This window comes from Drosophila suzukii, chromosome X, assembly GCF_043229965.1.
Source record: "Drosophila suzukii chromosome X, CBGP_Dsuzu_IsoJpt1.0, whole genome shotgun sequence".
In the NCBI taxonomy this organism is placed as follows: domain Eukaryota; kingdom Metazoa; phylum Arthropoda; class Insecta; order Diptera; family Drosophilidae; genus Drosophila; species Drosophila suzukii.
Window position 1 is genome coordinate 20131901 of NC_092084.1, and position 23006 is coordinate 20154906.

The window sequence follows — 23006 nt, forward strand, 5'->3', positions numbered from 1 at the left end:
ATTCCCGTCACACGATTTAGCAGCGCAGAGCGCACATCGCACAGCTGCATCCGATCCTTTTTTCGTTGTTGTTTTGGTGGCGTGCTCTTGGCAGTAACGTGAACACCGCACATAACCCCTTTTTTTTTTATCGGTTGGCAACGACGCCCCTGCAGGCAGAAAGCAGAGGCAGAAGCAGAAACAGAAGAAGAAGCAGCACGGCACGGCACAGCACAGCACGAAGCGAAGCAAGGCAGAGGCAACACAGAAAAACAGCAAAAGCAAAGCATTGGAGTAGTTGTTTGGATGTGGACGGAAAGGAAGACTGGCGGCGACTAACTAAAAGGTATTTGTTGTTCACCCACTCATCTGTGTGCGTGCAGTGAAAAGCTGTTCTCAGCGTTTGCCAAAAAGACAAGAGCCGTGTACGAAAAAATAAAGCATTCGTTTATTTAATGCTCGCGTTCGTATTTTTTCGAAAACCTAGATGAAAAAGAAATTTTCTGCTGCTGCTGTTGCCTCTGTATATAAGTGAGTGCGAGTTTGTGTGTGTTGTTGCTTCTGTGTGTGCGTTTGCCTGGCTCTCTTTGGGTGTGCGAGAGCGTGTGTGTTTGTGTCCGTCAGTGTGCCTGGCAGCGTGCCTATGTGTGTTGTGTGTGGCAGACCAAAAAGAACCCGACGAACCGAACGACACTGTAAAAATTCGATTTGTGTGTTGTGCACACACGGCGGATGAAGCGAGCAGATTTTTGGCAAATAGCGAGCGATTATCGGATTGAGTAAATGCAACAAACAACAGAGGCGGCACAGCAGCAGCGGCATTATTAACAGTAATCAATCGAAGACCCTCCCGATCCCCGATCCCCCTTTGCATATGTAATCGTAACTGTAAACCTAATTGTGTGCCTCTTCTCTTCTCTTTTCTTCCTCTCTCCTTCGCTGCTTCTACTTCTGCTTCTTCCTGCTCTCTCTCTCTTTCTCTCCGTCTCTCGCTCACTCACCTACTCTCTTGTTCCTCGCCGGGGACCACTCTCAACTCACGAATAGCAGTACATTGACAGGAGCAGCTCGGAACGGACAGGATAAGCAGGATAAAGGTAAAGCGGCCGATAAAAAAAACAGCCAGCGATAGATTGATTCGATTTGGCATATATATAGCACACACAAGTATATATATATAGCCAGCCAGCCGGGCAGCCAACTTGCGGAGCAGCCAACATCCTGGTCCCCAAGAAGATACCCAAGATACAGAGATACCCAAGCAACCCACCAATCATTAGCAGGCCACAACGACACATCCGCATCCGCAAAAGATGTCCAACGGCAAGGCGACGGTCTCGTTCTTCGAGAACGGGAGCACCACACAGTTCGAGTATTGCTATCAGCTGTATCCCCAGGTCCTTAAGCTGAAGGCCGAGAAGCGCTGCAAGAAGCCGCAGGAGCTGATCCGCTTGGACCAATGGTATCAGAATGAACTGCCCAAATTGATCAGGGCCCGCGGCAAGGATGCGCACATGGTGTACGATGAGCTCGTCCAGTCGATGAAGTGGAAGCAGACGCGCGGCAAGTTCTATCCGCAGCTATCCTACCTGGTCAAGGTCAACACACCGCGCGCCGTCATCCAGGAAACGAAGAAGGCCTTCCGTAAGCTTCCCAATCTGGAGCAAGCGATCACAGCTTTATCGAACCTCAAGGGCGTCGGCACCACAATGGCCAGTGCCCTGCTGGCGGCCGCTGCCCCCGATTCGGCACCATTCATGGCCGACGAGTGCCTGATGGCCATACCAGAGATCGAGGGCATCGATTACACCACCAAGGAGTACCTCAACTTCGTCAATCACATCCAGGCCACCGTGGAGCGCCTCAATGCTGAAGTGGGCGGCGAGAAGCCGCACTGGTCGCCGCATCGCGTGGAGCTGGCCCTTTGGTCGCACTATGTGGCCAACGATCTCAGTCCCGAGATGCTCGATGATATGCCGCCGCCGGGATCCGGAGCAGCCGCCACTGGCACCGCCTCACTCAGCACAAACGGCAGCAGCAGCAAGGTGCTCGACGGAGACGACACCAACGATGGTGTGGCCGTCGATCTGGATGACGAGAGCCAGGGAGCAGGTAAGGATTGGAGAGGCTCCTTCAGCTGTGGCCAGAATATGCATATATGTGTGTAAAGATGTTTATTCGGTCTCAAATACGTTTCCATTGAAATCTTAGTTTATACTTAGGCCATAAATAGGAATTGTTTTCGGGTTCGAACAAATTTTATCGGAATGAGGGAGAGGAAAGGTAGATATTATCAAATGACAGTTTCAAAGTAAATTAAACATGTGTTAAAAAAAAAAAGATCAAGAAAGAACTGAACTAAACGAAGATAATTCACTTTGACTAAAGACTTGTTAAAGATTTAAAAATAACAGTTTAAACCTAGATAGAGGCTTGGATTATTAGAAGCTTATAGTTTTTGGCACCTTACCAAAAGTATTTAGACCCCTAATGACTTCAGTGCTACGCCAGATCGCAAACACAGGGCTTCTTTGTGTTATTATTCTGGCCACAGCTCGCCCAGTAAATACATTGACCATTGATGCTTAACCCGATACTTTCTATCCCCAGGCGGTCGCAACACTGCTACGGAATCGGAGACAGAGAACGAGAACACCAACCCGGCCGCCCTGACGCCTCTACAGTCGGGCGAGGCCAAGAACAACAGTAACGCAGCTGCCGTTGGCGCCGCCCTGCAGGACGGCGACTCCAACTTTGTGTCTAATGATTCCACCTCCCAGGAGCCGATCATCGACGACAACGATGGCACCACACAGACAACGGCCACCACGTCCACGGAGGATGGTGAGCCCATAGCTCTGGGCATTGGCATTGGCATCGGCATCGGCTTGGGTGGCACACCGCTCGCCTCGGACTCCGAAAGTAATCAGGAGGCGCCGCCCAAGACCAACAGCCTGACCATCCTGACTCCGACACAGCCCTCGACCCAGAATCAGACACAGACACAGGCACAGGCGCCGAGCCAGCTTCACAAAGATAGCAACCCGATCACCAACAACGGCCAGGTGGCTTCCTCGGCAGCAGAGGAAGCGGTCACAGCAGCACCACAGCCAGCAAGCAAAACGACTGCACCAGCAGCAGCAGCAGCAGCCGCCAATGGAAATGGAAACGGTAACGGCGTCTTGGGCGACGAGGAGGAGGATGAGGTGGAGGACGAGGAGGAGGACGAGTTGGACGAGGAGGATGAAAACGAGGCAGAGCTAGAGGCTGACGAGAGCAATAGCAGCAACGGCATTGTGAGGGACAGTAAACTGCAGCAGCTGGCGGCGAGCAAGGCGGCCGATGCAGTTTCGCCGGTAGCGTCAGCGGATGCAGATTCAGCGCCAGCCATCGGGCAGAAGCGCACGGCCCTGCACTGCGAGATGGAGCTGAATACCGCCGGTGGAGTGGGTGCGGGCGTAGGGGAAAAGTCGCCGGAGCTAAAGAAACTGCGCAGCGAATGAGGCGGAGGTGAGGATACGAAATACGGATACGGATGCGGAAACGGATGCAGTAACGGAAACGGGGATCGGTTCGGTTCGGCTCGCCGCGTATCTGGTGGAAAGACATATGTATGTAGTGCAGTTGAGTCGACATAGAGACATAGAGCAACATTACCTACACTTTACCACAACAACATTCAAGAAATTCTACTATTAAGCAACTAATTATACATACATATAATATATTATATATATATATACAACATATAACGAGAAGCAACAAACACCCAACACACACTCCACTGTCATACACACAACACAACACAACACAACACCACTCCACACACACAAACCGACATAACATAGCATAACCGATCAGATCAGAGCGGAATATAAGATCCCGATCCAGAAGGCAGAACCACAAACAACATTTCAATAGCATAGGAAGTGCGCCAAGATGAAGAATCAGAAGAATCCGATCAAGAATCCGAAGAACAAGCAGCAGCAGCATCAGCAAAAGAGAGTTCAGAATGCAGCGTTAACGTAATATTATAATTGAAACGAAAAGCAAATGCGTACATAAATAGTAACTATAAATCAAGATCAGATGGAAATCGATATTTTTACACAGTCAAAAGGAACATTTAAATATAAAGAAATTTACAAATGCCGCAGTTGCCCACTACATACAAAAAACAAAACAAAAAGTAAAAAAAAAAAAAAACAAAAAATGATTAAGATGGAAAAAACAATAATTATAATAAAACAGAAAATAATTTATATACATAAGTATTTAAATTTAATAATAAATCAAAACTTGTCGCATAAACCAAGCCCCCACCACCACGTCCACCCCCTCGACCTTCGACCCTGCAGCAACTCGCGCTCTCTCTCACTTAACACACGCCGCACACACTATATCCACATTCAGACACACACTCTCGGAAGAAACAAAAGAAAACAAAACTCATTTCAACACTAAGAAATTTTTGTGGTCGTAATTATAATAATATAATTTATATTTTATGTGTACAACTTTTTTTTTAACTTTACATATACTGAATTTTTTATAATTTATACGATAATCACTTTTCATTTGATTTCCAAGAAAAAACGGAAGCGAACATAAGAAAACTGCATATTATTGCACCCGGCACAGGTTGGCCGATCTCCGTGTCGTTTGGGTTGATGGTAGCGGGGGGTTCCCCGGTATCCACGACCCACACAACCCGCAGATCGGTCGAGACTATAAAAAAAACAACACATCTCAAAATTATAATCATTTTTATTATTAGTAGCATAAGTCCAAATAAAATGTGAAATATTAAGAGAACACTTCATAAAACTGAAATCATCACCGAAAGACCTTGAGTTGTTGGATCGCTTTAGAGAGATTTGAAAAGGCGTTACGTCTGGTTCCCATCGAAATAGTTATCCTTGAAGTGGTTTATTTTTTGCAAATATGTGGCAAAGCCTGTAGGTCTGGTAAGTGTAAGTGTTGTACTGCTTACATAAAACCCTTAATTTTTGTTTATAAATGTAAGCGAACAAAACTGTTATTTTTTAATTTGAATTACCGCCATTGACAGTTTAGCGTGACCGGCTATGAAATATTTTCGGTATATTTGGGTATATACCAAAATATTACTTCGAAAATACCAAGAATATACCACACAATTCCAAACGGTCACGCTAAAATGTCAAGAGGGTGACTCCGCTATGCCGCGAAAGTGTCTTCGCTTTGTCCCTCCGTCCATTCATCCTGATATCGATTTCGCGATAATTGCATCCCCTGATATCGATTACTCCCCATCGGAAACATTATAGAAACTACATATACATGTATAATAACATATAGAATATTTCGCACCTAATTTGACTGTGCCACGACTACCTGGCCTGCCCGATCGGCAATATCCCTCCACCTCCTCCTCCAGCCAGGGGTTTAATTTTTGGAGTTCGGCGAGCAGCGGAAATTTTCAACCGCCCCCACATCATAAATACTATATATAAATCGAAGCGAGTCCTTACCCCCGCCGACCATGTCATTGGATCGACTTGGTCGTTGGCCAGACCGGAGTTAGTTGGGTATAAACTGATGGAGCAGTGACTATGCGCTGGGATCGCAAGGGCTACGAATCGAAGTCCGTCTAGAGAGCCTACCCAAGATCCCGTTCGGAGCCCCGTTCCTTGAGATTGACTGTGATACCGTGCCGAACGGAGGGCAGAATCCAGAGGAGGACTGGAAGTGGAGACATCGCTGCACACATGCTGCTGGTGCGTCAGCTTTTCGGGGCTTCGGCCAACTCCTGGGCGCGAGCCCTCATCATCTTCGTCCTGGCCTGGGTTGGCCTGGTCTACGTGTTTGTGGTCAAGCTGACCAACACTCAGGGACAACAGGCTGCCGGGGAAAGCGAGCTGAATGCCCGCCGAATCTCACAGGCCCTCCAGATGCTGGAGCACACGCGCCAGCGCAACGAGGAGCTTAAGCAGCTCATCGACGAGCTGATGAGGTAGGTGGACAAAGCTGGATGGAGCTGGGAACACAGCCGAGGGCAGTACAATAGCACACAAGAAGTGCGGCTCTCAAGAAACTGATAGCTAAAGCGAGTTCAATGCACCTCAGTTAAGCCCCTTAAAAACTTGCCGAATAATGGTCATAACTAAACAAAAAGAGCGCATAAACAATTTTATTATTGCTGCACTATGAATGGGTGCACAATGATTGTACTACTTATAGTGGCTAAAAATAGACTGTACAATATACCATTCATAATCCTTAAATTACTAACGGATTTAAGACCAGTTTAAGCATCATTTAACTATCTATACTGCAAGATATTTTCATTATAGAAGTCATTAACATTTGTACTTCCGTTAAAACATGTTTAATTACCAGATATTCTATTGTGATGGTCATCGTGTTGCTGATTTTTTAGCAGTGTGGCTAATTATGCATGTCACGTCGGCGGAATTACATGTGATAAGCCGCCTTACTCATACTATCCCCAATCTCTCTTTTGTTTTGCAGTGACCAGCTGGACAAGCAGAGCGCACTGAAACTGGTGCAAAGGCTGGAGAACGATGCTTTGAATCCAAAGCTGGCGGCCGAGGTCGCCGGTCCGGAACCAGAATCCATGTTCGAGTCAGCGCCGGCCGACCTGCGCGGTTGGAATAATGTGGCCGAGGCAGCGCCCAATGATCTGGAGGCAGGTGGCCTCGATCATGGCGAGTTCGAGCCCAGCCTGGAGTACGAGTTCACGCGCCGACGCATCCAGACGAACATCGCAGAGATCTGGAACTTCTTCAGCAGCGAGCTGGGCAAGGTGCGCAAGACGGTGGCCGCCGGTCATGCGAATGCCGATCTGGAGGAGTCCATCAATCAGGTGCTAATGCAGGGCGCCGAGCACAAGCGCTCGCTACTGAGCGACATGGAGCGGCTGCGTCAGTCCGACGGGTACGAGGCCTGGCGCCACAAGGAGGCGCGCGAGCTCAGCGACTTGGTGCAGCGGCGCCTGCACCACCTGCAGAATCCCAGTGACTGTCAGAATGCTCGCAAGCTGGTCTGCAAGCTCAACAAGGTGCGTTGTATGGAGTATATTTCTACTTTACTAGGAAGCCATCAACCCGTTGAATATGTTTGAATATTCCTAGGAAGTGATTATAATCGGGGGTGTCCCAGCGGTCATAGCGAATAGCATTGCTCGTTCTCTGCCGACCCACAAACAGTGTACAATAGCGGTCTGCACATACACATCGATAAGCTATTCCGTGCAAATTGCCCGCACAAATGGAAGTCAAAATGTCATTGTATTGCGTGCCAACCGCTGATTTAAATCAAGTTGAATTCGACAAAACGTACATATCTAAAGCAAAAATCAGAACAGGAATGTGTGTCCAGTGGCGTAGGTAGGATTTGCTTAAAGGGGGTTTCAGAACCAATTTTAGTCACTATGTTTTGCATAGAATTTCACCTGCAAGGGAGGAGGGGGCTTAGCACTCTATTTTTCTAGGATTTCACATGCAATGGGGAGGGGCTAGCAACCAAACCAAACAACCCCCTCTGAACACGCTCATGTATACGTGCTTATTATATATTTACATACATATGTATATATATCCTATTTACCTAGGACTTCACATGCAAGGAGTTGGAGGGATTTCCACCCAAAACCCCCTCTGAATAAGCCCATGTATATTCATGATTATAAAATATTTTAATAGATCTGCGAGTTCTCACAGATGCATCTGTACACAATATACAATAATTTATTTTATCGCTTAGACATTGTAATTTTATTACCTCAACTTATTTATAAATTGTATATTTCCAGGGCTGTGGCTACGGCTGCCAACTGCACCATGTGGTGTACTGCTTTATTGTGGCCTATGCCACCGAGCGAACGCTCATCCTAAAGTCCCGCGGCTGGCGGTACCACAAGGGCGGCTGGGAAGAGGTCTTCCAGCCGGTGTCCAACAGCTGCCACGATGCGGGCACCGCCAACACATACAATTGGCCGGGCAAGCCGAACACCCAGGTGCTGGTGTTGCCCATCATCGACTCGCTGATGCCGAGACCACCGTACCTGCCGCTCGCCGTTCCCGAGGATCTGGCGCCGCGCCTCAAGCGTCTCCATGGAGACCCCATCGTCTGGTGGGTGGGCCAGTTCCTTAAGTATTTACTGCGACCGCAGACGCCGACACGGGATTTCCTCACGGCTGGCATGCGGAATCTGGGATGGGAGCGTCCCATTGTTGGGTAAGATAGCCGAGATTTGCATTACTTTGAATAACTTAAGTGTAATGGGTTTCTTGAGCTACCGAAACCGGTAATAAACTCACTGTAATGACTTTTTCCCCTCGCTTTGCAGGGTCCACGTTCGTCGCACAGACAAGGTGGGCACGGAGGCGGCCTGCCACAGTGTGGAGGAGTACATGACCCATGTGGAGGACTACTACCGCACGCTGGAGGTGAACGGCAGCAGTGTGGCGCGTCGCATTTTCCTTGCCTCGGACGATGCTCAAGTTATTGAGGAGGCGCGCAGGAAGTACCCGCAGTATCAGATCATCGGTGATCCGGAGGTGGCGCGCATGGCGTCCGTATCCACACGATACACGGACACGGCGCTGAACGGCATCATACTGGACATCCATTTGCTGTCCATGTCCGATCACCTGGTGTGCACATTCTCGTCGCAGGTGTGTCGCGTGGCGTACGAGATTATGCAGACGATGTATCCGGATGCAGCGCATCGGTTCAAGTCGCTGGACGACATCTACTACTATGGCGGGCAGAATGCGCACAACCGGCGTGTCGTCATTGCCCACAAGCCGCGCACGCACGAGGATCTGCAGCTGCGGGTCGGTGACCTCGTCTCGGTGGCCGGCAACCACTGGGATGGCAACTCCAAGGGCAAGAACACACGCACCAACCAGGGCGGCCTGTTCCCCTCGTTCAAGGTGGAGGAGAAGGTGGACACCGCCAAGCTGCCCCTCTATCCGGGCGTTTAGTTGGATGGCCAGCGTGCCCACTCTTCTCGGCCATGTTGTTGATTGATCTGTGAATCTTTTCTGCCGCATTCCACCTGGAATTTCCACGGTGCAGTTCGATTCGGCTCGGATCAGCATCACCAGTATCTATCTATCTATCTATCGAATGTCCAGAATCTCAAATGAAATCTCGCTCTTTTTGTAATTGTCCATGGAGCGCCTGTGCTCCTTGTGACCCTTTTTCTTCGTGTTCTCGTCTACGCACTTTTACGCTCTGATGGTTCCGATTCCGAATCTGATTCTTATTCTGCATTTGTACAAGTCTTTTATTAATAAGTAAGTCCAAAGCCGAAGAAATTATGTTGACAAGGATATACATAAATATATATATAAATAAATTATATATAGGAGTGCATGTAGGTTCACTAAGCGCAATATAGTCTATCACCTGTAAAATAGTTGAAAAAAAAAAACAAAAACAAAACAAGAAATGAACGCAAAACAAAACTAAATCTGATTAAACTCAAGCGTCAATAGTAAAATAAATAAATAGTAATGTTTTAAAAAGAAATTTGAGTTGTTTTATTGTTGTGAGGGTGAAAAAAAGAAAATAATAATCATTAGTTCGGAGTCTGACCAATTTGGGAAAAAATATATAAGAAAATGTAAAAATAGATTTTTAGATGAGGGAAAGTTTTGGCTAAGTTACAGTCAAATAATCTTATAAAAATTATTTTAAAATGTATTGATCTTTATTTTCCATCCTGTAAGAGTTACACCTAATAAAAATGCGAAATATAATAAAAGCCTAGGTTTTAGCGTATATCAAAACTGTGGTAAGGATCCTATCCTTGCAAAAAGTAGAGCAAGAACATGTATCAAATGTTTAGTGGGTGATAGAGGTCAATGAACTGATAAAATAGGTTGTTGTTCCAAACAAATTAATAGAGGATTTAAGATTTAAATGCTTACTTTTGGTCTGGTGATTTTTCTACATAGGTTACAGCCGGATATTCATCCAAAAAATTGAAGAATTTTGAATTTTTGGTTACCAGTTTTTTACGATGGGTTTGTTGGCGGTTCAAGCACCTTGCGGCGCCGGTGAAAGTGCAAATTGGAGCTGTGTGCCCTCGTGATGAGTCAAGTCGAGTTAACCCCGCCGGAACCCCTCGAAAACCGCAGAAATTCCAAAACACCAAAACAAGAAAATTCCCAAAAAACAGATCGAAACGGGCGCCAAAAAACCGAAAAAAAAATGAGAAACGTGATAAGCTTCCCCAACGACAATATAAAAAATAATAATAATAAATATATATATATGTATATGACCCACGCGTGTGTATGCCTGTGCATAAATAAATTAAAGGCGTCTGTGTGTGTGCGTGGGTAATTGTAATTAAGTACTCAATGAACCGCAGGGAAGTGAAATAAGAAATAAAAAAATAAAAAAGCGGCCAAACAGGCAGCTGAACCGGCAGCCGGGGAATGGGATCGGGAAAAGGAGCTCGCCCCGATCGTTGGACAAGGTCAAGTCGCTGTCGTTGGCAGCTGAATAAGCGGATAAGCCGCCTCATTCCGGGGCTTTGGCTTCTGATAACCGACGACATCCCGACTGCGTATAAAACATTGCGGCTGGGGCTCAGACAACAGCACTTGCGAACCAGCATCCCCATCGATAGCATCGAGATCCAGAGTTTCCAGAGTTCCCAGAGATTACCAGAACCCATCTAATATGTCGCACTTCGCCGTTGTCGCCGCCCTCTTCGTCTGCCTCGCCGTCATCCTGGGTGGCCAAGGATCCCAGGCAGCCATTGCCCGAGTTAAGCTGGCCAATCCCGGTAAGTTTATCCAAGATCATTACTATAAATCAAGTATTTTTTTTATATTTAGTCATCATTACCAATAATATTATATTGTTTATATTTTTCCAAAAGTTATTTACATTTATTAAACGGTTTTATGGATTTCAAAACACTTTCTAAGAACTTGTCAAGCCAAGTTGGCCCAAGATCATTACTATAAATCAAGTATTTTTTTTATATTTAGTCATTATTATCAATCATGTTATATTATGAGATCTTTCCAAAAATTATTCACGTTTATTAAACGATTTTATAGCCCTTTCTTAAGAACTTTTCAAGCAAAGTTAATCCATGATCATTACTATTAATCAAGTACTTTTTATAATGATATATATGATGACTAATCATTAGCATCAATATTATATTTAAAATTATTATTTATATTTTTCCCAAAGTAATTTACATTTTTTTTTTACTTTTTTATGGATTTTAAGTCACTTTTTAGTTAAGAACTTTTCAAGCAAAGCCTTTACAAGTCAAGAAATACAATATATCTAACTTATAAAGATGGTACCGCCTCATATATTTTTGCAAAAATACATTTAAAAAGGGATATCGCCTCAAAAAATCAAAGTTTTTATAATCATTAATTACTAGAAATCAAGTATTTTTATATTCAGTCATTATTACCGATAATATTATATTATTTATATATTTTCAAAAATAATTGACATTTATTAAAAGTTTTTACGGATTTTAAAGCACTTCCAAGTTAAGAACTTTTCAAAAAAAAAGCCTTTACAGATCCAGAAATACAATAAATCTAACTTACAAAGACGGTACCCCTTATATACTTTTGCAAAAATACATTTATAATGGGATACAGCCTTTAAAAACCAAAGTTCTTATAATCATTAATATATTCTTATTCATGTGACCCATTTCCTCCTGCTTCCAGATCATCCCGGCAAGTGTGTGCTGGACTCGCACACCATCATGTCGCCCGGACAGACCGGCAAGGCGCCCAACCTGCCCTGTGCCAGCGCCGAGTGCCATTCGGACAGCCTGGTGACCATCCAGACCTGCGCCGCCGTCGCTCCGCCCAAGGGATGCAAGCAGCGCGACTTTGTCAACGTCAACCGCGACTATCCCGCCTGCTGCGAGCGATCCTACGACTGCTCCAAGCACATCTAAAGCTATCAATTGCCAATTTGATAACCTTTGGTTGGTTTTTTTTTTGTTTTTTTTTGTTTGTTTTATTTATTGTGTATACTACAACATAACAATTAAAATGTAAACGCTTAGCAATACAATTAAATAATTTAATAGAATCATTAACAGAAAATACATATGCATGTACGCTTGCTTGTGGGGCTGTAGTTGGGTTTGGATAACGAGGCAAGGACCTGTTTGCGGCGGCTCTACCTATATCTACATCCGATTCGGCTCGTTCTGGCGCCGGGTGATACATCACTGTACATGTATTTGGGTGTATAGCTTGCCGCCCGTTGCAATTCTACACTAACTGATTACACTAGATGGCTGGCGTATATAAAAAAAAATAATATAAAATCAAATAAAAAGTATTAAACAAAATCACAAGGACGAAAAAGGCAGAGAGGTAATATTAACTAGGCATATATGTATGTATGTACACCTGCGAGTGTTTGGTATTCTTTTTTGCTTTTTTGGGGCTCCTCGAAGCTCTTAAAAACCCGGACGCAGAACGAGGCGAATTCGAATCGCAACGAGCCGTACGGCTGAATCCTTTTTGGTGTCTCTCCTTTTTGCAATCGCAATTTCCTGTGTTTCTTAGTAACTTTTGCTAATTCGTTTGTTGCTTGGTTTTTCCGTGCTTTCCTTCTGTTTTTTTTTTTTTCTTTTTTTGTGTGTTTTGTGTGTGCTTGTGTAGCTCAGCGACCACGCCCCGTCGCCCGGCCGCCTCCTATCGGCTGAGATTGTTGATGTAGAGCGCGTGCAGCTCGGTGCGCGGAGTATTCTCGAAGAGGGCGGCCCGGTTCTGGCCCTCGCCCTTCTTGACCCAGTGCCCGTAGACACGGAAGGCACAGCCATCGATGACCTGCAATGAAATGGGAGTTAGTTCGTATTCAAGTATAATAGAAAATGAAAATAATAGGGAATTACGGGTGGAAACTCTTTTTACAACTCTACAGAACCTACATAAAAAACATACATAGTGTCTTATATACTTATACTTGGATATTTTGTAAATTTTTCTTAAGTAAAAATATTTAATATTAATATTAATATTTAATATTTAACATTTTCTAAATATCCAATAGGCACGGGTATCAAATTTATAACTATATTGTTAAGCATCCTATCAAATCTTACATCTTCAAGAAAAGTATTTAATTATAATAAACTTTTGAAATTAAAGATATAATCCTTCCATCTAGGACGACCCTAATCAGATGTAATAAATATTCGAGCATTATAAACCATATTCAAATATAATATAATAATATAACATAATAATAATAAAAAAAGAATCCCGGGTAGTCACTGTTTTTAACCCTAAGTTATGTAGTATTTTTTCTTAAATGAAAAATATTAACATCATAATATTTTTACATCATAGGATCGCTACGCATCTTATAGAACCTCACATCTTCAATTTAACATTGAATTTTTTGTATAATTATAAACATAATATATTAAACTATTCCAACAACAATACCCCATATATCCCACAAAGGATAGGAAAATAACTATTAATACCATATCATTATCATTATTGTTTTTGCATTATAGGTGGTAGGCATCTTATGAAATCTGAAACCTAATGAAAGGAAAAATGAGTCCTTCCTTCTAGGACAAACTGAATGAGAGGTTATGTATATTTGAGAAATATGAACCATATTTATGAAATCGAATACCTTATAAAAAACTTTTGAAATAAAAAAAAGAATCCTTCCATATAGGACAAACCTTATCAAAGAGAAATAGAAACCATTCACTAAAATTTAAAAAAGATATTTGACGACTCGTTTATATCGTTCTAGAAACATTTCCATCCTAAATTCCTGCTTGATTGGATCATATCTCCAGATCCTTCGGGGACTTTCCCAAAACAGTTACTCACCTTGCGCAGAACCTTGACGCGATATGGATCCCGGATGGCCTCCTCAACGTGCAGCGGCTCGGCGGTGTAGCGCAGGCGCCGTATCCGGATGACGGCCCGTATCACGAGTATGGCGAATTGGAACTTTTTGCGCGCGTTGAAGCGACTCTGTTTGCGCAGCTAAACATGAGAGACGAGAAGATGCGGATTAGGACATCTGGATATTCGAAGCATCAACTCGCGCATTGCGGATCGATCTCTTTTTTTATTTTGGCTTCGTGTTTTGGTTAGAAGTGCACACGCCATGGGTTAAATTTGAGGGGGGTTAGTTCGTTTCGGGGTTAGCAAGTGGTGGTTTAAAAATTAATGGTTAATGGTTACACCTTCGGACAGAAAAAAAAATAGAACAACACGGATCGGGGACAGCGATATGTTTCGAGTGCCCAGTGTTAGTGGTTTTGGTTGTTATTTTATGGTTAGTCAAGAATATAACTCGTGGGTCAGTGTTTTGATGGGTAGCATTAGTTTACTTCGATTTTTTTTTCTTAGGGCAAGTGTTCAGATGATGGGCCAAGCAGACGCATTAACAGAAGACAAGAAAGCCATAACCGAAAGCAGAAAGGTCAGAGGTTAGGGCTAGGGGTTAGAGGTGTAATTACAGTCAGAGAAACATAGTTTCGAGTGAACCACAACATAGACGCTATTTACGAATTACCATCGATTTATATAATACATATGTATGTGTGTGGGCATTATGCAGATAAACAGATACACATTGACGAGTTTTTTAGGTATGCGGAGTGGGCGTGGTTGTATGGATATAATACTGTATGCAAATCTATCTCAGTTTGACTTGGTTTACTCACAAGGGAGTCTCCACAACACCGACTTATAGACACACATCTTATAAGGGCGTTGAGACTCTGACAATATAGAGAACATGACACACAAACAAAACGTGTATAACATCATGAACAGAGGAGAAATTAAACAAAATAATCCGTCAGTGAATCGATTTTGGCGTTGTTTTTTTTTTATAATAGATACGATTATAAATGGGCAGTATATAGGGCGCCCAAAAAATATTAAATCCCAGTTAGCCATTGTGAAAAAGAGTTCGTTCTTGTCAGCAAATTTGTGTTTTTTCAAGCTTTTCAAACAATTAACTTGTACTAACCAATTGAAAGGCTAAGCTTAGAAGTGATATTTTTCATTCGAAATTTAGACTTAATGGTTAATGGCAATAGCTTTTCTTTACTGAGTTAAAAGCACAGTACGCCTTCTATGGGTGCGTATAGTTAGTCATATTTAGGACTATCATGCAAGTTAGCTTAGTCTACTATTCCTGGCTTCCTCCACAAGACACAGAGACAAATGAGAGACACTACGAGGCGGTTTTTGGGTGGGATTATTAGTGACACAGACGATCCACCGATCACGACTACATCTATTTACTACAGGCTATGGCCACACAGAGGTGTATACGGCAGAAGCAAGTCAACTACATACAGTTCTTGTAAATATCATCCAGTTCACCCGAGAGATATGTACTAGAGAAAGGTGCATATAATACAAACATAGTGTTTACTCGCTACGATATGACTAAGTGTCAGCTATAAGAAAATACAATAATAGTAATAGTATAATGCAGTAGAGGTATTTTCAAGTTTTTAGGCTTATAGTAGGCGTTTGATGGTAGGCAGCGTAGGACCGATCGGCCGATATTACGATCCTTGGGATCAAAAATCTCTCAAAAAGAGAGAGATAGAGAGAGACAGCCGATCGGCTTACTGCGCGTGTGAGTGAGTGAGAGGGATGATACAATGTGGGTGAGTCGAGTGCAGCTTGTCTCTGATGATTTATGGAGTGGGCTGAGCTAAATCAACTAAAAGCACTAGAAATTAATCGGTAATAGTAAGTGTGGCATCTAAATAAAAAATATAACCCACGCGGCTACCAAAAAACGCTAGAAAAACGAAAAATTCCATACAAAATTATCTGATATGGGTACAGAAATTATAAAAATGCTTATAATAATGTTGGAGGAACTAAAAATCTACGTTAAGCTTTAGGAAATTATTTCATATTTACAAAATTCTTTTTGCAGGGGCAAGGAAATTCATTATATTTCAAATTTAGAGCAAATATAATACAAATTAATAGTTGTAATGTCATATAAAATATTAAAAATTCAGCAATAAGGATAAAATCATTATGGAACGTTAAGAATTATTTGGAATATTATGATGCCAAAAAGTTTACACAGCTATGATATGATATGGATAACCATTATTTGAATATTCTTGAGTAACAATTATTGAATATATCTAAAGAGGTCTAAAGGTTACACAGATATGATACGGATAACCATTAACTGAGTATTTTCTGGTGACAATTATTGGATATATCCCAGAAAGGATACAAATTTTAAAAATTGAGGAACTGTTTGATATGGATAACAATTAACTGAGTACTTCCAAGCTACAATTATTGGATATCTGTCATAGCAACAAGTCTTATAAGCCCACTTCTTTGGTATGCAACTTTTCGTTTCCCTAGCGATTCCTGCCGTCGTCCGTTGGGCCATTTGTGATTGGAAGGAAGCAAAGAAAATCAAAGGAAAACCTGCCTGCACTGGAGGAGGTGTGTACACCGATTGCTTGCCATCGCCACCTGGCTGCAACTGTGGATGCAACTGCAGTTGCACCGGCAGTTGCGTCGTCTGTTGCTGTTGCTGATACTGCGATTGCTGCTGCTGCTGCTGCGACTGATGCTGCTGCGGTTGCTGCTGATAGTAGACCGTCGCCGTGAGCGTTTTGTGGGAGTTGGCGGATGCCAGGGAGGAGGACGCCAGGGCCGCGGCGGCGGAGGAGGAGCAGGCGGTGGCGGATGACATGGCATGGCAGGAGGCAGCCGCATCGTCCAGCGGCCCGTCTCGCATTCGATTCGACGAGTAGGAGCTCTGTGGCGCACAGTACAGATAGCCAGCGCCACTGCTGCTCCTCAGTTGCCCAAAGCGGTACGATGAGGCCTCTCTGCCGAGGAGGAACCTGCCGCTCGAATGGGCGGCCGGGATGGGCGGTGCCGGATGCCGGCGATCACCCATTAACACCTGATCCCCACAAGACACCGCGATTGACAAACAAAAAACCGGAGGCGGAGGAAGGATGAGGTTGGTCGGTGGGCAGGGGCAGAGGCAGCAGCAGATTGGGCGCGGAAGAAATTAAAATTTTGTTATCAGTCATGGGGGATAAATCAAAAGGGGGTGAATCAGGGCGTACTTAGAATAAAATATAACCTAAGGTGGTCTCAACTTACAATCTACATAATATACAAAACTGGCTTAAATAATACATCCTAGTGGTATAATTTCTTCACACTTCATAATTATATGCACCTTGATTGGGTTGTGTATTTTAAGTAAACCCATACCTTGAGATCTATAATTAAGAGAGAACCTAACTCATGGAAATACATATGATTGAACCCCACATTTTGGTTTTATTTGCTCAGAGTTCTTGTATATTATCATATATTGTTTAAATTAACTTCAAGTTTAACCATTAAATATGACTTTAAATGCTGTAATCTTTCTGATTACCTAAGAAAGTATTCCAAAACTTCATAATATTACTCAAGGTATGGGATTCCTCATCTCACTGCCTTTTTCTCCTTCTTCTCGCTGGCTAATGGTTAATGCACGTATGTACACATGCAGTGGACTCAATATTGGGATCTGGGGTATTTTCTCAAAGGGGTAGGGGGTCTGGGAATAAAGGAACCCTGCTGGATTTTTTTTGGGTTGGCATGCAGACACAGTTATTTAATAAACAGAGAATGATTCAAATGGCGAGCGCAGAGCTGCAGACTTGTGTTATCGTTTTAGTTATCGAGGCAATCGGTTGATTTGTACAAAAAACACACAGGGAGCACAAGATCGACAACAACATCGAGTACACGGAATGGGATTAGAGGGGAATTTGGTTATCATCGTGGGGCATCGATCAATCGACAGGCAAAACAAATCAGATGCAAAAAAAACCAAGCAGATCAAGTACGTTTTCTTGTTGCTTTTTGTCGGTTAAGAGTTATTATGCTGGCACATGACCTGAACGGTTTAAAAATATTTATATATATAGTATACAAATTGATATGCACTATGATGTACAGTTTTAGCTGGGTTATATTAGATCGGTACAGAACGAAACAGAACAGAATGCAACGGAAAACAGACACGAATTGTGGGCCGGCAGGGTTGCATATGGTCATGAGTTGGGTCTGCCGGCCCGATTGTTTGATTATCGGGTTTATCGGGATCATCGTTATTACGGCGATTATGGCTCCGATAAATGGAGGCGCAGACACACAGCACAGAGAGATAAAGAGAGAGCTAGAGCTTGGGTTAGTCCGGGAACAGTTCGTTACCAGTGCGATCTCAGTGATGCGACTCATTCGTCGGGACTTGGTCGACAGGCTGCGCTTGAGGCCATCAATGTTTTGCTCGAACAGCTATCGATAGTGATAGTGTGTGTGATATCGTTACCGTTCGTTTTGGTTCGTTTAAAATTAATTGTTATCGATTTGATATATAGTTTATATGTAAGGAAAAGAAGAGAGAAAATGTTTGGTATAATAAATAGTAATCGTAAAAATAAAAATTAACAAAACGAGGAGTGCTGCTTAAGAGGGCCCGGGGGGTATTGGAATGGGGGATCCAAACTTATGACAGACCCTGGGTCAGGCCATAGATCTGACAATTGGACTACAACTACGGGGGTTAGGCTGCTACCCTAACCAAATCATAAATCATAATCGTAACTTTAGGAGGTAACAGTAAGAAGAAGCAGTTAATAGGCTGTTGTGAGTGGTTGGTGAGTCACAGGTGTGTTCTTTCCATCAGAGTGTGTGTTTTAAGGTGTATTTTGTGTTTAGAGACATTTGCAGGGTGGGGTGGGGTTGTGTAGAAGATACCCTCCAGAGGACCACTAGAGATCTAGAATCTATTTACGTATATGTACAAGGACGGAAACCCGAAATCTAAAGACTGCGACTCGAAGGCGGACCTTATTCTTGACGGCTAGGAGGTGAACTAATTGGACTGATTTTTTCCTTGTACAGGTGGTTGTTGTGGTGTTGGTTGGGGCCCGGCGGCTGCCAGCTATTCCGGCACTTACCATTTGGTTGAAGAATGGATGTCTTAATACTTCCTTGACGGTGATACGTTGCGCAGGATCAACGACTAGACATTTGCGTATCAGATCCTTGGGATCCTCTGCAATCAATCGGGGGAAATCATATAGCAAGCATTCATATAACTGGCATGTTTATATCAGTGGACCAACCTGAAATATCGGCCCACTCGGGCGAGGTGAAGCTGTATTTGCCCTCCATGATATTCCGCAGCATGACCATCTGCTTGCGGTGCCAGAAAGGTGGACAACCGACGAGCAGCGTGAACATAATCACGCCACAGGCCCATCTGCAAAAAGAATTTGGGTAAGAGGTGTCAATTTTATGAAGGGAAACGAATTGGAAACCTGTGAAGAAAGCGTTTAACTATCAATAATTTCTGCTGAACCCAAGTAACGTAGAAACCAGTGGGAAACGTTCAACAAGCCAATAAACAAAAGAACACACTTTTTGCTGAACCAAAGAAAAATAGACGACTGGTATCGGAACTGATCAGATTTCAGATTATTATGGCTTTTTTGCTCACTCGCCTGTGACTCATTTATTAAAATGCACACTTCAAGATCATAACAATTCGCTTACGAAAAACACTATCGAAATAATGTATAAACAACTATCAGCAAAATTGCCTTCTAAAGAAAAAGGGGTCTCATTTCGATGGGAGAGTTTAGGCTTTCTTTTATATTTACTGCAAGCAACATGAATATGAGCTAGGTATTTAAAGCAAAACATTAAAGAATGTTTATATGGCTTGGCTGTTTAGACTATTATATTAATACTAGTGCCAATATGATAATATATTATAAACGAGTTGTTCGATGATAACCAAATCAGGGATAATATGTACTTTGGGTACAATGATAAATAGCTGATTTATTTGTTCTTACATGTCCACTTCCTGCGAATAGCCGGGCGATCCTTCGAACATGTTGCACTTAAGCGTTTCCGGCGCCAAATAACCGGGTGTTCCACACAGATCTGCAGATAAGATTGTAAAGTTCGATTACAGAACTAAATCCTCAAGAATTCACGTGATAATCACCTGTAAGTTTCTCGCCCTCCTGCAGCTGCCTGGCGAAGCCAAAGTCCGTGATTTTCACGTTGTGATTCTCGTCCAGCAAGATGTTCTCGGGCTTGAGGTCACGATGGACAATGTTCTTGGCGTGTATGTACTCGACGCCCTCGAAGATCTGTCGCATGATGGTGCGCGTCTTCTTCTCGGAGAGCGTCACCACAGAGGTCAGATAGTCGAAGAGCTCGCCTTTGGGACACAGCTCGAATACGAGGAAAACAAATGCATCTGACTCAAACACATCCTGCAGATCAACTGTGGTTTCAAGATAATATGTGTTTAAGGCTTGATTTCGGTACATCTTCTATAAGGACTTACTTATGTAGGGATGCCCCATGACCTGGCGCAGTATTGAGATTTCTTGTCTGGTTGCTTCCAGCATGTGATATGGATTCGTCTCGCCCGCCTCTGTGGTGGCGCCCAGGTCGATGATCTTGGCGGCGAACTCCTTGCCCGTCTCCTTCTCGATGCATCGCCTCACGGTCGAACTGATGCCCCTGTAAGACAAACATGGGCGTGAGATAAGCTGTTGCACTTGACTTTGGCATGATCGGGAATTTATCTAATCTCTAATCGCTTCAATTGTAATATGTAACTAGCCCTTGTTTTCGCTTAGTCGCAGCTGATATTTGCTTAGCAAATTTGTTATCCCCTGGGAGTAGGAGGAGTAACCGACAGACGGGCGCCGCTGGAAAAACCCATGCCATGGCTCCATGTAAAGAGCTGGAGAAGGTTGACTCACTTGGCACCATTTAGCCAAACTGCAGAGCCATAAATATTATTGGCATTACTGCAGACTTGGCAGTAAGGTGTTGGAAAGCAGATATGTGGATGTTTTAGTAATTTCTCAAGATTCTACCTATTTGGGTTTTTTCCGATTAAAGATCGATAAATATTTGGTGATCCTTAAATTTTAGATTTTTGTAAGGAGTACTTTATAGTTGAAGATGATATATGTAACTATTCTAAACAAATCTATGAGGTTATCTTTACAAAGTTCTGTTAAAATAAGATAGATTATGTGGATTTTAAGGAACAATTAAACCTTTGTTATCATCTCCCTCCTAACCCTAAGGATTCCCTCATTGTTCTACAAAATATCTCTTGGTTCTCACCTGCCCAGAATCTCCTTGGGCTCGTACTTGGCATAGAAGCCCTTGGCCGCATCCTTGTCGGGCAGCAGATCATCCTCCTCGTCCTTAGCCATTAGATCCAGTGAAATCTTGCCGGCTGCCGAATCGGCAGGGAGGAATCTGTTATTCGGAATAGGTTCGAGATTAGTAAAGGATTATATATGCTGGTGATCGCAATCAAGATCAGTTACTCTGCCGGGCTGCCCGCTAATGAAGATGATGATGATGAGGAGGAGGAGGAGGAGATGCGGCGTCGACGGCGGCAGTGGCGGAGGAGGAGGTGGTGGAGGTGGAGGTGGTTTTAGTGATGGTGTTCTGTTGATGAGGTTGATGCGATCGTTTAAGGCGTTGCTATTTTTATAACGACAATGTGGGAACGAACGGACGTGCGACACGAGTGGAATCTCTGTCTCTGCGAACTGCGACTGCGATTGAGACTGCGACTCTCCGACTTTGCGACTTTGCCGACTTTCCGACTTTGCCGACTTTCGTTCTTTTCTTTTCGTTTCAGGTCTTTCCTTTTAATTACCAAGCCTCAGCTGACTGCGCTGCTTCTGCCGACTGCGCTGCTTCGATTCCGATTCGGTTGGAAGTGGAAGTGGCCTGTATCGGTTCGGTTAACTCTCTTCCACTGACTCTCCCTCTCTCTTTCACTCGCTCAGCTGTTGGCGGCTGATTTAATTAATAACGAATGCCAACTACAAACAGAGATCGATTTGAATAACAGGCAAAAATTAAATCAAAAATAATAGAATTAAAATTTACTAATATATATGTTTGTGCGTGCGTGTGTGTTGTGAATGATTACACAACTACAACCGTTTGTTTTTGTTTGCGTTTCAAAAGGGTGCATTATTATTGTTGCTGTTGTTGTTGTTTTGCCTTCTTATCACTGATATTCTCCGTGTTGTTGTTGTTGATTTCTTGCAGTTGTTTTGCTTTTGCTTCCCCTCGCACACACACACAAACACTCACGCAGCAAACAGACACAGATAGTGTGCAGCAGGTTCTTTTTGTTTTTGCTTTGCTCTCGTTTTCTCCCATCCTCCTTTGCAATCACACACACACTCGCGCACACAGACGCCGCACAGCACACACATACACACACACACGCACCATCGTGGACATCCAACTAAGCGGGTACATTTCAATGTCAACTAAGGTTAAAAGTAGTACGCTTTCTGGCGGAGTTGGCGCACGCACCGCCAGTGAAACACATACACGTGTGGCCGCTCGGCTCTCTGGTCGCTGGCAACGACGTCTCGCGCATAACTCCACGCCTAATATTTATCGGATTAAATTGCAAATGCAACAATAAAACCCTGTATTTTTGACACAACACAATCACAAAACTAGAGCTGGCTCTGCAGTTGATGTTTGTGCGATACTATCGATTATATGGGTAATTGAGTGGTATCGATGCATTTAGTGCCACTATCGATTATTTTGTTGCAGCGCAGTAGGGATGGTAGGCTTAGCAAAGACATGCTCCCAACGAGGGCTGGAACGGTTATACACCCTCCTTGGTTAGCGAGTGCACCTGATGTATTGGGGTTCCCGTTCTATTTTTTGGGGTTCCCCTTTTCGAATTCAGTATTTGGGCTTCTCTTACAATTTTAGAAAGAACGCATGCACCATACACCTACAAAATTAAATGTTTTGTATTTTTTTTGAGTCTTTTTTTTTCATTTCTTAGGCAAACCCTTTCTTTTTAACTATTAAAACAAAAATATATCTACTTAAATTAACCACGGCATTCGTTTTTAATGCGTA

General features: G+C 43.4%; 4 protein-coding genes across 19 annotated transcripts; 3 read left to right on the forward strand and 1 right to left on the reverse strand.

The window, feature by feature from the left end:
• Nucleotides 1-4794, forward strand: Amun (protein amun). Of its 6 annotated transcripts, none has more exons than XM_017068719.4 (4): nucleotides 1-325; nucleotides 1027-1076; nucleotides 1138-2091; nucleotides 2590-4794. In XM_017068719.4, exons 3-4 carry the CDS (start codon nucleotides 1293-1295, stop codon nucleotides 3480-3482), a joined length of 1692 nt encoding a protein of 563 aa, XP_016924208.2. In that variant the 5' UTR covers nucleotides 1-325; nucleotides 1027-1076; nucleotides 1138-1292; the 3' UTR covers nucleotides 3483-4794. The 6 variants fall into 6 exon arrangements, with proteins under 6 accessions (XP_016924208.2, XP_016924209.2, XP_070853563.1 ...); XM_017068720.4 differs by having other exon boundaries at nucleotides 1030-1076; XM_070997462.1 differs by having other exon boundaries at nucleotides 1027-2091.
• Nucleotides 4795-5255: 461 nt separating this feature from the next.
• Nucleotides 5256-9522, forward strand: FucT6 (alpha-(1,6)-fucosyltransferase 8). The gene is made up of 4 exons (XM_017068762.4): nucleotides 5256-5974; nucleotides 6493-7042; nucleotides 7796-8220; nucleotides 8333-9522. Exons 1-4 carry the CDS (start codon nucleotides 5730-5732, stop codon nucleotides 8970-8972), a joined length of 1860 nt encoding a protein of 619 aa, XP_016924251.2. The 5' UTR covers nucleotides 5256-5729; the 3' UTR covers nucleotides 8973-9522.
• Nucleotides 9523-10597: 1075 nt separating this feature from the next.
• LOC108005368 (uncharacterized) lies at nucleotides 10598-12100 on the forward strand. Its single transcript, XM_017068627.4, has 2 exons — nucleotides 10598-10789; nucleotides 11712-12100. The coding sequence occupies exons 1-2, from the start codon at nucleotides 10684-10686 to the stop codon at nucleotides 11945-11947; spliced, it is 342 nt and encodes a 113-aa protein (XP_016924116.1). The 5' UTR covers nucleotides 10598-10683; the 3' UTR covers nucleotides 11948-12100.
• PhKgamma (phosphorylase kinase gamma) lies at nucleotides 12062-22617 on the reverse strand. Of its 11 annotated transcripts, none has more exons than XM_070997454.1 (12): nucleotides 22455-22617; nucleotides 21763-21931; nucleotides 21216-21353; nucleotides 20419-20597; nucleotides 20071-20355; nucleotides 19916-20006; nucleotides 19181-19317; nucleotides 19013-19110; nucleotides 18264-18347; nucleotides 16468-16950; nucleotides 13860-14018; nucleotides 12062-12833 (listed from the first exon to the last, which is right to left on the reverse strand). In XM_070997454.1, the coding sequence occupies exons 3-12, from the start codon at nucleotides 21305-21307 to the stop codon at nucleotides 12699-12701; spliced, it is 1743 nt and encodes a 580-aa protein (XP_070853555.1). In that variant the 5' UTR covers nucleotides 21308-21353; nucleotides 21763-21931; nucleotides 22455-22617; the 3' UTR covers nucleotides 12062-12698. The 11 variants fall into 11 exon arrangements, with proteins under 11 accessions (XP_070853555.1, XP_070853556.1, XP_070853559.1 ...); XM_070997455.1 differs by having other exon boundaries at nucleotides 21752-21931; XM_070997458.1 differs by having other exon boundaries at nucleotides 22437-22592.
• Nucleotides 22618-23006: the final 389 nt, after the last annotated feature.